The sequence below is a fragment of the Oncorhynchus clarkii genome, chromosome 5 (genome assembly GCF_045791955.1).
Source record: "Oncorhynchus clarkii lewisi isolate Uvic-CL-2024 chromosome 5, UVic_Ocla_1.0, whole genome shotgun sequence".
Classification (NCBI taxonomy): Eukaryota; Metazoa; Chordata; class Actinopteri; order Salmoniformes; family Salmonidae; genus Oncorhynchus; species Oncorhynchus clarkii.
Window position 1 is genome coordinate 68,760,919 of NC_092151.1, and position 13,110 is coordinate 68,774,028.

General features: G+C 42.1%; 1 protein-coding gene across 4 annotated transcripts in view; it reads left to right on the top strand.

Annotated features, from left to right (window-relative positions):
- Positions 1-13,110, top strand: part of LOC139409289 (guanine nucleotide exchange factor DBS-like) — a 109,865-nt gene that overhangs the window by 74,148 nt on the left and 22,607 nt on the right. For all 4 annotated transcript variants that reach the window (XM_071154213.1, XM_071154214.1, XM_071154216.1 and 1 more), the window contains exons 16-17: positions 302-368; positions 757-872. In XM_071154213.1, coding sequence (XP_071010314.1) covers positions 302-368; positions 757-872 — 183 coding nt within the window. The remainder of the gene's footprint in view (positions 1-301; positions 369-756; positions 873-13,110) is intronic.

Genomic DNA, 13,110 nt, shown 5'->3' on the forward strand with positions numbered 1-13,110 from the left:
TCCTCTGTTAGGCCTTGTTTCCCCCCCATGTACCTCATGTCTGGGGTGCTGTGCTTCTATATCTAGCGGAGCCTCCTTTGGGTTGTTTGATGACCGTGTTTTCCACCTTCGACTGAGTGCACACCCACCTCCTGATGAGGATGATTATTTGGTTGGAGAACTTTGACAAAGCATTTAGGATATGAGTGGCAATTGGAGTCTCCATTCTGGGTTTTATTCATGTATCTGCACTGACAAATACCACTAAAGGGCTTCTCTGTAATTGGTGTGTATTGACGGATCCTGTATTTTTCCTCCCCAGACACATCATGAATGAGCTGATTGAAACTGAGAGGCTGTACGTCGAGGAGCTGCAGAGCATCATGGAGGTGTGTTTGTTACTTTAAATGGCTCTCTCGTGACTGAAACGTTGCGAATTAGTGGCAGTAACGTTAGAGACAGTAGAGAAAGCTCTCCTTTCTCTGCTAACTGCACCTAGGGAACGTAAAACCTGACATTGCCTGACATTGCAAATGTTGCATCAGGTCTGGCCATTTCAGAATACTGTATGAACTTTTGTTGAACTTAAAATGTACTTGCTTTGTCGATTTAGATGAGCCATTAGGCTACTCAAACTGTCCCTGATTTAGGTTCATGTAATGTTCATTCAGATGTTAGGTGTAAAGCCATGTGAAGGACTGGGTTTTATTGGGTTCACATTATCACAGAGGCATCATAGTTTTACTTATTGGCTTTGAATGTAATTTTCCTGTCCAGGGGTATGCTGCCGAGCTGGACAACACAGAGCTTTCCCCCCTAATCCCTATAGCACTGGAGAACAAGAAAGATGTGCTTTTTGGCAATCTCCCAGAAATATATGAATTTCACAACAGGTAAGCAAATTTCCTCTGTCTCTTTCTGAATTGCATTTCCATATCCAGCGAGTAGACAAATGTGCCTGTGACATCAAAAGAAAAAGGATTGGCATGGTCCCTATCCCTGCTGCAAAATGATAACAATCCCGAGGGAACCATCTTCCTCTCCCTAGTCTCCCATTGCTAACTGCCATGCTTTCATTGTGGTGGCAGGCACTCACATGGAACAAGTTTGGGCAGTTTATTCACCCCTTCTTTTTTACTGGAAGCTCTCGATAGAACATATTGTACAGGTATGTTAACTATGTAGGATCCTACTCCTGATGACTCAGTTTTTCAAATCATATGAGCAAAAAATATTTAGATTTCTCTGGGACGCTAAACCAGACAAAACGTGCCTATCTAAACTTAGCAAAAAATGAAACGTCCCTTTTTCAGGACCTTGTCTTTCAAAGATTATTTGTAAAAATCTAAATAATTTCACAGATCTTCATTGTAAAGGGTTTAAACACTGTTTCCCATGCTTGTTCAATGAACCATAAACAATTAATGAACATGCACCTGTGGAATGTTCATTTAGACACTAACAGCTTACAGACGGTAGGCAATTAAGGTCACAGTTATGAAAACGTAGGACACTAAAGAGGCCTTTCTACTGACTCTGCAATGTCCGTACTGTGAGACTCCTAAGACAGCGCTACAGGGAGACCGGATGGACAGCTGATCGTCCTCGCAGTGGCAGACCACATGTAACAACACCTGCACAGGCTCGGTACATCCGAACATCACACCTGCGGGACAGGTACAGGATGGCAACAACAACTGCCTGAGTTACATTAGGAATGCACAATCCCTCCATCAGTGCTCAGACTGTCCGCAATAGGCTGAGAGAGGCTGGACTGAGGGCTTGTAGGCCTGTTGAAAGGCAGGGCACAAACCCACCGTCGCTGGACCAGGCAGGACTGGCAAAACGTGCTCTTCACTGACGAGTCGCGGTTTTGTCTCACCAGGGGTGATGGTCAGATTTGCGTTTATCGTCAAAGGAATGAGCATTACACTGAGGCCTGTACTCTGGAGCAGGATTAATTTTGAGGTGGAGGGTCTGTCATGGTCTGGGGTGGTGTGTCACAGCACAATCGGACTGAGCTTGTGGTCATTGCAGGCAATCTCAACGCTGTGCGTTCCAGGGAAGACATACTCCTCCCTCATGTGGTACCCTTCCTGCAGGCTCATCCTGACATGACCCTCCAGCATGACAATGCCACCAGCCATACTGCTCATTCTGTGGTGATTTCCTGCAAGACAGGAATGTCAGTGTTCTGCCATGGCCAGCGAAGAGCCCGGATCTCAATCCCATTGAGCACGTCTGGGACCTGTTGGATCGGAGGGTGAGGGCTAGGGCCATTCCCCTGCACTGCACTGCAGTACTTAATGCAGCTGGTGGCCACATCAGTTACTGAGTGTTACTTTTGATTTTGAACCCCCCTTTGTTCAGGGACACGTTATTCAATTTCTGTTAGTCACATGTCTGTGGAACTTGTTCAGTTTAAGTCTCAGTTGTTGAATCTTGTAATGTTCATACAAATATTTCCACATGTTAAGTTTGCTGAAAAGCATTTGACAGTGAGAGTATGTTTTTTGCTGAGTTTATATAATGAATATGAATTGGGTGGGTTGAGATTATTAAATATAAAAGCACTAAACCTCTCTCTAAAAGCTTCACTTATTCAAAAGTTTTACTTGAACCCTAAATGGTTCTCAAGTAGATTACTAAGAAAAGCTCATCCATTGTTTAAACATGGCCTTTTTGCCTTTGTGCAGATTGCCATGTCTCATTTTCAATTAATTGAAAATTATATTTTTTTCAAAATATCTCTCTTTTTCAAACAAGCATTGCAGAGCTGGCTACAATTTAAATTTCATCCCCCTGAAAGAAGAACAAATATTATGGCTGAACTCAAATGTGCTGGTTGATAAAATACCTGTATTTATGGGAAAGATGTTTGAAAAGGGTATTTTGTTCTTAAATTATATTGTAAATTGGAATGGTAGAGTTATGTCCTTCATAGAGTTATCAGAATTGTACAGGAAGGTCTGCTCAATCCAAGAGTACAACCAATTGATTACAGCATTACCCCAAAAATGGAGGAGGCAGCTGGCAGCGGGAGGAGATCGGGAACTGGTCTGTCTGCCCAATATAAATTATCAAAACTGGCAGAGGAATAAAAATAGCATAACTAGGAAAGTTTACCAGTTTCATTTGAGGACCAGGATGTTGTCAACTGTGCCATACAGATTGCAAATAGTTGGGAAGAACACTGACGGGTTACAACTAATGCCAGTTTGCCTGAGGCTGATGCCGTGCAGGTGTTTGTACACATGCATATATACACACACTCTCATTCAAATAAACGCATACAAGAACACACACATACATGTAATAGTGCCAGACATGCACACAAACATATACAGTAGGCATTGCTGTTATGATTTTAGTTGTCCTTGATGTCCTTTGTTTAAAATTATTATATATTTTTTTGCATTGTTTGCTGTTTTCTTCTGTCTTTTTTTTCCTCTTTATGTACATATGAAGTGGGTAAAACGGTATGTAAACATTATTAAAGTGACCAGTGTTCAATGACTCTACATTATGTACATAGAGCAGCAGTCTCTATGGTGCAGGGTAGAGTACCGGGTGGTAGCTGGCTAGTGATGACTGTTTAACAGTCTGACGGTCTGGAGATAGAAGCTGTTTATCAAGAATTTGTTCTTAACTGACTTGCCTAGTTAAATAAAGGTGAAATTAAAATAAAATCAGTCTCTCAGTTCCAGCTTTGATGCACCTGTACGGTCTCCGCCATTTTGATGGTAGCAGGGTGAACAGGCCAAGACTTGGGTGGCTGAGGTCCTTGATGGTTTTCTTGGCCTTCCTGTGACACCGGGTGCTGTAGATATCCTGGAGGGCAAGCACTGTGCTCTGATGATGTGTTGGGCTGCCCGTAGCCTTTTTGAGTACCAGACTTCCCTAAACAGGAAGCCTGTGGCACAGAGTCAGCTAGAAATGGGTGGGAACCAGGTATAAATCAGTGACGCCACGCAACATGTCAAACCAATCAAATGCCTTGCTTGGTCGGAGCATCAAAGGTGCTCACTAGATTAGTGTCGTAAATGCAACAGTGTGTGAGTATGCCCATGAAATTGCATATTAAAACCCCATCAAAATATGTTGATGTATGCCTTGTTTGTGGTGAACCGTACGACTGTAACAGGAAAAAAACAACCTTTTGCAAGGTAAATCGTCTTTATTGCGACCGGACTACACACTGGCTTTAGTATAGATAATGCGACCTGTCACACTGAGTGGTGGGTTTTCAAAAGCAGTAAATTATATGGCTCCTGTCGCAATCTTCTACTCGTATGAAGAAGTGCCAATGACGTGGAAAGAATGGTTGTTTTGTGACGGAAAGAGCAAGTTCTATAGTTAGCCGCAGCACATCTTTTCGATCTGTCTCGACCCTCCATAAGTACCAAAATACGAAGAGTGCGGCGAGACGAGACCTATTCAGGGACCCAACCCCAGCGACAGATGACCAGCCAGCCGCCAGATATGGGAATTCAACCGCTACAAGCACTGGTTTTTGGTGCATCATCGGTTCTGACAAGAACAAAAGTGATCACTGTGTACTTAAAAGTGCCCTTCTAACAACATCCAGTAGCTATTTACAGATAACGTTTGTCAATGTAATAGGCCATGCAGCTACAGGTGTACTATTGTTTGTTTTTTATCCCAGTATTAATCATTACACTAATCGTAGACTTATCATATAGGCTAAAAACAGTGTTGCACAAGTCCTACAGGCTCACATTTGTAGGCTACATTGAATAATATAATCAGTTGGTCATAGTGACATTTGTAGCGTAGATAATTTATACATTGTTTGTATTTTTCCTTGACAATTAAGTAACTGATAAAGGCCATTTTATGTGGCACCAAAATGTATCATTGCAAATGTGTTGCATAATGCATGTCAGTCTCAGATGTTAAAACCTTATTTTCCTTTTATTAAATGTCACTGTTCTAGTTCAAAATCACGGATATGTAGATGTCCTTTGGAAATAATTGGTATATGTCTTCAAGGTTATCGGCACAGAGAAATACCAAAGTATTTGATGTAAGAACTGTGAATACCATGTGCGCCTCACAAAAGACCTCATCCAATATCAAGGGGCATTGCTAAAGACAGTGAGCTGAAGCAAGAGTCTGGAAAGCACTCTCGTCTAGCAAGTGTGCTTCTTGATCAGAAGGTGTTTGCTTTGACAACTAGCAGGTTCTACCCAAGTTCTAGAACTTCCAAATAAGCCTGTTGCAAAAATTGTACTATGAGGAACTACTGTTGTGGATCAGCAACCACAAACTGAACTTAAACCGTGAGAAGGACAAACTCTCTGCTCATTTGGTATGCAGACTGAGCTCACAAACAGTTGACTTCAGCTGTAGTGCTGAGATCCTAGAATGGAAACGATCTTAAATGTCACCGTTAAAGAAGTAATGTAAGAGAGAAAGAAGACGTTGTACTGAAACCAATGACAATGTAGACTCACAAAATGTGTTTACTTTCATAACATTACGTTCTTTGTTGCTTTTATTTGTGTAATTATTTGAACTGAAAATATTCTGTAATTTTATGTCTCATCATCATCATCATTACGCAAGTGTTCATCATATCCAAAAACCTCCAAAGTAATGATAGACAGTAGGGCTATTGCATATCTCACGTCAGCAATGGGCAAAGCAGAAAAAAAATCCTAAATTCATAAAAGTAAGGGAATTGCGCTCAGAATGTTGTGGATTTTTGTCAGGGTTACCCTCATTGGCTGATGTGCAGTAAAACAGAGACACTTCCATGAACATCTGTGTGTGTCATCTCAAGTACAAGGCCCACCGAGCATGCGCAGACCAGCTGGCTGGAATGTTTTACGGACATGTTCAATCTCTCCTTATCCTAGTCTGCTGACCACACTTGCTTCAAGATGTCTACCATTGTTCCTGTACTCAATAATGCAAAGGTAACTGAACTAAATGACAAGTAGCTCACACTTCTGTCATAATTAAGTGCGAAGAGGGTCTAGTTAAGGATATTATCACCTCCACCATACCTGACACCCTAGACCCACTTCAATTTGCATGCCACCCCAATAGATCCACAGATGATGCAATCGCCATCGCACTGCACACTGCCCTATCACATATGGACAAGATGAATACATATGTAAGAATGCTGTTCATTGACTACAGCTCAGGCTTCAACACCATAGTACTCTCCAACCTCATCGTTAAGCTTGGGGCCATGGATCTGAACCCTGCCCTGTGCAACTGGGTCCTGGATTTCTTGATGGGCTGCCCCCTGGTGGTGAAGGTAGGAAACAACATATCCACTACGCTTATCCTCAACACAGGGGCCCCAATAGGGGGCGTGCTCAGCCCCCTCCTGTACTCCCTGTTCACCCATGACTGCATGGCCACGCTTGCCTCCAACTCAATCATCAAGTTTGCATTCGACAGAGCAGTATTAGGCCTGATTACCAACAATGATGAGACAGCCTACAGGGAGGAGGTGAGGGCCCTGGTGGAGTCGTGCCAGGAAAATAACCTCTCCCTCAACGTGAACAAAACAAAGGAGCTGATCGTGGACTTCAGGAGACAGCAGAGGGAGCATGCTCCCATCCACATAGATGGTGTTGCAGTGGAGAAGGTGAAAAGCTTCAAGTTCCTCGCTGTACACATCACTGATAATCTGAAATGATCCACACACACAGCCGGTGTGGTGAAGAAGGCGCAACAGTGCCTCTTCAACCTCAGAAGGCTGAAGAACTTTGTCCTGGCCACTAAGATCCTTACAAACTTCTACAAATGCACCATTTGAGAGCATCCTGTCGGACTGTATCACCACCTGGTACGGCAACTGCACTGCCCACAACTGCAGCGCTCTCCAGAGGGTAGTGTGGTCTGACTAATGCATTACTGGGGGCACACTGTCTGCCCTCCAGGACACGTACAGCACCAGATGTCACAGAAAGGCCAAAAATATCATCAAGGACATCAACAACCCAAGCCACGGTCTGTTCACCCTGCTATCATCCAGAAGGCAAGGTCAGTAAAGGTACATCAAAGCTGGGACCAAGACAATCGTGTATTCACCCTTGGCAATTTTCTCATCCTCCATCTCACTTTGACCCGCGTGTTGACATCAGAGGATAAACTACTATTACCATCGATTTCTCTACTTTCAATTTCAATAAATCGCGGACTGTCGGCTACACTTGACACACTAAACTTTTACCATAGCTTGTAGGTAGACAGACCAAAACGTCTATTTTCTTTGCAGAGTGTTCAAGCAGAGGCATTGTAATGCCTTCATCGACTTGATTTTTTGTATAGATCAGACTTCTGTCTAAGCAGAATTACATTTTTTTCTCTGTCTTTTCTTACATCTTCTGAAGTGTTGCAAACTAGCTAGCATATGGAACAACTTTCTACATAATATGGCCTACCTGGTCAGAAAACAGTGATGAACATAACATGTCACACCCCCTTCAACGGCCTTGTGGGGGAGGGTTCTTGAAATGTAATAACCAATAAAAATCTTGCAGCTGGGAGCCAGCAGACCATTCACACCCCCATTGCGATGCAAAATTCTCTAGACCTCCAAGGGAGGTTTGACAACAATGGGATGTTGAAGGAATGGCAAAGCGAGACTACGTTGACCGCAACACCCTCTGGAGAGCTCTACGGTTGCGGGCAGTGCAGTTGCCATACCAGGGTGAGGCGGCCCGACAGAATGCTCTTGATGGTGCATCTGTAGAAGTTTGTGAAGAGCGAGGGACAAAGACAAATGTATTCAACCTCATGAGGTTGAAGAGGCACTGTTGAGCCTTCTTTACCACGCTGTCGGTGTGAAGTATTGTTCATTTAGGCACGCTTTTTAGATTTAGTCTAGTCTTAGTCATTTTGACAAAAATATAATTGCATTACGCTGCCATCTATCCATGGCTTTTGGTTTGGGTAAGTTCTAATCATCACCGTAGGAACAACATGTATTTCCTGATGAACCCAGTTACTGAGTCAGCGTATACTACAATACTATTCATTGATGCGACCTGGAACATTTCCTAGTCCGCGGGATCGATACAGCAGTGACAATAACTAAAGAAAATGATCTTGATGTAATGCAGTCAGCATTTGATTGTGAAGTATTCCAGATTGGGAGAACAAAATGACTTGAGTTCCTGTATGTTACCACAATCACACCATGAGTTGTTAATCATGAGACATACCCCTAAACCTCTGTGTTTCCTGGAGAATTCCTGCTTCCTGTTCGCTCGATGTAAGGAGAACCCCGCTGGCTGTATGGATGGGGACATTATATCCGGAGAGAGCCATGAATCTGTAAAACCAAGTATGTTACAGTCCCTTTATGTCTCTCTGGAAGGAGATCCTCACCCTGAGCTTGTCTATTTTATTTTCCTGAACGTTAAAGAGTAACATGGAACCCAAACCGGCTGCGCGCGTGCGCCATCGTGCATACATTTATTTTGTCCCCCCACACAAAATGCGATCAAGATACGCAATTAAAATATCAAAACAAACTCTGATCCAATTAAATCGATTTGGGGACAGGTCGAAAAGCATTAAACATTTATGTCACTTTAGCTAGTTTCCTTGCACTTTCTAGCTAGTTTGTCCTATTTAGCTAACTTGCTGTTGCTAGCTAATTTGTCCTGGGATATATACATTGAGTTGTTATTTTACCTGAAATGCACAAGGTCCTCTACTCCGCCAATTAATCCACACATAAAAAGGTCAACCGAATAATTTCTAGTCATCTCTCTTCCTTCCAGGCTTTTTCTTCTTTTGACTTTATGTTGCGATTAGCAACTTTCATAAATTAGGTGCATTAACGCCACTGACCTCGTTCGTATTTCAGTCACCCACGTGGGTATAACCAATGAGGAGATGGCACGTGGGTACCTGCATCTATAAACCAATGAGGAGATGGGAGAGGCAGGACTTGCAGCGCGATCTGCATCAGAAATGGAACCGATTTCAATTTTAGCAACGCAGATGCTTGTTGGTGCGCGCGAGCAGTGTGGGTGCAATAAATTAATAACATAGATTTCTAAATTTATTTTGCAGCACACGCGACGAGAGCGCTGTGGTCAGCCTGTAATATACACGTTAGCATTGGATAGTTTGCTCTTCACCTGAGTCTGACTAGAACCCCACTTCTTCTCCGGAGTTGACGTTTTTGTGTTGCAACGGGATGAGTGGGGCTGCCAACTGCCTTGGGATGTTCAAAGAAAGTGTCCAGTTCAGGGAAGTTGAATTCCTGGTGAGATCTAATATCCCAAAGTTATTTTTGGCTATAGGTAATAATACTAGAAACGTAGTGTAAGAAATAACTGTCCCATCTGGCCGGAGAAAACAAAGTGGTCACGTTATGTATTTATAGCCTAAGCCAATTTATTTAAAAAAACGTTTTTTCTCATCGCAGTCCCCCCAAAAAACATTCTGCAACTTCTTAATCACTGTCATAACTCACACAGAGATCGACTTTAAAGGTCCAGTGCAGTGAAAAACAAGATTTTTCTGTTTTTAGATATATATTTCCACACTATGATGTTGAAATAACACATAATACTGTGCAATTGTGAAAATGATGCTAATATTCTTTTAGTGTAAGACTGACTGAAATTTCTTCCTGTTTTGGTGGGATGGAGTTTTGGCCTGCTTGGTATCATCACCACACAGTAAATTAATTAATAAACCAATAAGAAGAGAGTTCTAAACCTCTCTGAAAATAACAGCTGTTTTTTTCCCACTCTGACCATTCCAAGGCAGTCCGAGCAAAATTCTTGCTTGAGAAATTGCTCTTTGCTAAGAAGTTGCCACTTTCAAAGAGTGGGACACTAATCCAAACACTTGTAAGAAATACCACTACGCCCCCCAATGAATCATCAAACAGGCAAAGCGTCAAGATTGAATCCTATTACACCGGCACTGACACTTGTTGGATGTGGCAGGGCTTGCAAACTATCACGGATTACAAAGGGAAACCCAGCCGCGAACTGACCAGTTATGTGAGCCTACCAGATGAGCTAAATACCGTCTATGTGCTTCGAGGCTAGCAAAACTGAACCATGCATGAGAGCACCGGCTGTTCCGGACAACTGTGTGGTCACGCTCTCCGTAGCCTATGTGAGTAGAACCTTTAAACAGGTTAACATTCACAAGGCCGCAGAGCCAAACTGATTACCAGGACGCACACTCAGAGAATACGCTGACCAGCTGGCAAGTGTCTTCACTGACATTTTCAACCTCTTCCTGACCCAGTCTGTAATACCAACATGTTTCAAGCAGACAACCATTGTCCCTGTGCCCAAGAACACCAATGTAACCTGGCTAAATTATTATCGGCCCTTAGCACTCATCTGTGGCTATGAAGTGCTTTGAAAGGCTGGTCATGGCTCACAATACCATCATCTCATACAACATGGATGCACTCAATTCCCATACGCACTGCACACTGCACTGCTTTTAAACCCACCCCTCTGCTACTCTGTTCATCCCACCTATCTCCGTAAACCGCCCTCTTCTGATTTCCATGTCATATATTTTTCAACTGTGCTGTGATGTTTCACATAAATTCTGAACCTGTCTAATTGCATAGTATCTACAGATTGTAATTTAAAGATGCGTGTTTTATTATACTGTTGATTGATTGACAATGGTTTTCCAAATCTTCCAACAGTGCTATTACGGTTCATTTTAGATAAATGTTGTGATTTTTCAGCCATTCCTGAACCTGTTACGAGAAACAATATTTAATTGTTACCCAGAAATGTTTTGCTATTGAGATAAAAATGGCTGCATTGCACCTTGTTTAAGTTCTGAAAGGCACTTCCCAGCGGCGTCAGCAGTATTTTTTGGTTTCCCGAAGATTATTGTCACTTGCCCAAAACATGGGAAAACAGTTGTTTACATGCAGAAATGCCATAACTTGTCGTTCTCTTGATTAAACATTTTTTTTTACTGGCCTGCTACATTGGACGTGTAACTTTTGCAGAGCGTGAGAAGCTCCTATTCATTTCGATGAAACCTTGGCGTGAGTGCGCCAGCTCCAAGAGATGAGTGCACTGCTAGAGCTTAAAATTACGCTCTTTGTTCTATTTTCAAGATTTTTGACACACAGCTCATACCTGACAGTACCTATTAACTAGCACATGTATTCCGTCTCACCACGCTAGCCTTATCCTTGTGTGGGTGCTAGTAAGCATGCTAGGTACTGCTAGGTGTCAACAGCCAATCCAGTAGGGGTTGGAAGCTATAGAGAGCAAAGACTGGTCAGTTGTGACGCGATGTCAGAGTATTTGCATAAAGTTCAGCTTTCCCCAATTTTTGTCCCACCCTGTTAATGTCCCTTGCCCATGATCGCATCGCCCTATGGTCCCACCGCCCACTTCACTTCTTCTATTGAAAATGAATAGCTTTCCGTAGTGTCATCGCCCACATAATCTTCAGTTAATACGTACGGTGAGAACAATAAGATAAAGTGGCTTGCACTCTGCTTGCCCTGACCAAAAGTTACGCTTCCAGTGTAGCAGGTAAACAAAATATACTGCTTTTGTGACGCCCCAGTATAGTGCCTTCAGAAAGCATCCATACCCCTTGACTGATTTCCACATTTTGTTGTGTTACAGCCTGAATTCAAAAAATAAAATATGTTTTTAGACATTTTTGCAAATGTATTGAAAATGTAATACAGAAATATCTCACACGACTTAGTCAATACTTTGTAGAAGCACCTTTGGCAGCAATTACAGCTGTGAGTCTTTCTGGGTAAGTATCTAAGAGCTTTCCACACCTGGATTGTGCAACATTTGCCCATTATTATTTTCAACATTCTTCAAGCTCTGTCAAATTTGTTGTTGATCATTGTTAGACAATAATTTTCAGGTCTTGCCATAGATTTTCAAGTAGATTTAATTCAAAACTGTAACTCGGCCATTCAGGAACATTCCCTGTCGTTTTGGTAAGCAACTCCAGTGTAGATTTGGCCTTGTGTTTTAGGTTATTGTTCTGCTGAATGGTGAATTCATATCCCAGTGTCTGGTGGAAAGCAGACTGAACCAGGTTTTCCTCTAGGATTTTATTCTTTAACGATTACAAGCATATCCATAACATGATGCAGACATCACTATGCTTGAAAATATGGAAAGTGGTACTCCGTGACGTGTTGGATTAGCTCCATACATAACTCTTTGTATTCAGGAGATAAAGTTAATTTCTTTACCACGTTTTTAGCAGTTTTACTTTTGTGCCTTATTGCGAACATGATGCATGTTTTGGAATATATTTTATTCGGTACAGGCTTCCTTCTTTTCAGTTAGGAATCTGTGTTTGAAATTCGCTGCTAGATTGACCTTTACAGATAATTGTATGTGTTAGGCACAGAGATGAGGTAGTCATTCAAAAAATCATGTTAAACACTAATATTGCACACAGGGTGAGAATGTAGACTTGCTACAACAGAGGGGTTGAATACTTATTGACTCAAGACATTTCAGCTTTTCATTTTGAATGAATTTGTAAAACATTGTATAAACATAATTCCTCTTTGACATTATGGGGTATTGGGTGTAGGCCAGTGACACAATCTCACTTTAATACATTTTAGATTCAGGCTCTAACCCAACAAAATGTGAAAAAAGTCAAGCAGTGTGAATACTTTCTGAAGGCCCTGTAGCTATGTTAGGCTGCTGGAATTAAAAGTAGTCCTTGTGTATAGAGTTGTAGACTCTATACACAAGTAGAGTTGTGTAGTTTGCAAGGTTAAACAATCATTGGATTTTGTTCGACATGCTTTTTAAATTGAAGAATCTGAGAGTCAGCATCATTCTGTTATCTTGGAATCGCCCTATGTAATATACTTATCACATTCAGTGCACCACCATAAAATACTAGATATTGAGAGAATAATGTTCTTCCTCTCATTTGGGTTGCTGACCCCTGGTTTGCAACATGGGGCTAAGGGAACATAGACATGGTCCCGTTTAAGGCTGGCGTACTGGAATTCCTTGCATTTTTGTTTTCAGGTTTTTTTTAAACTTGCCCGACTGCTCAGTTCACTCACCCCAGGAAATAAGGCAACCCTTAAGGTCCCTGCTACAACTAGGTTCCGGAGTTTTACCTGCATTT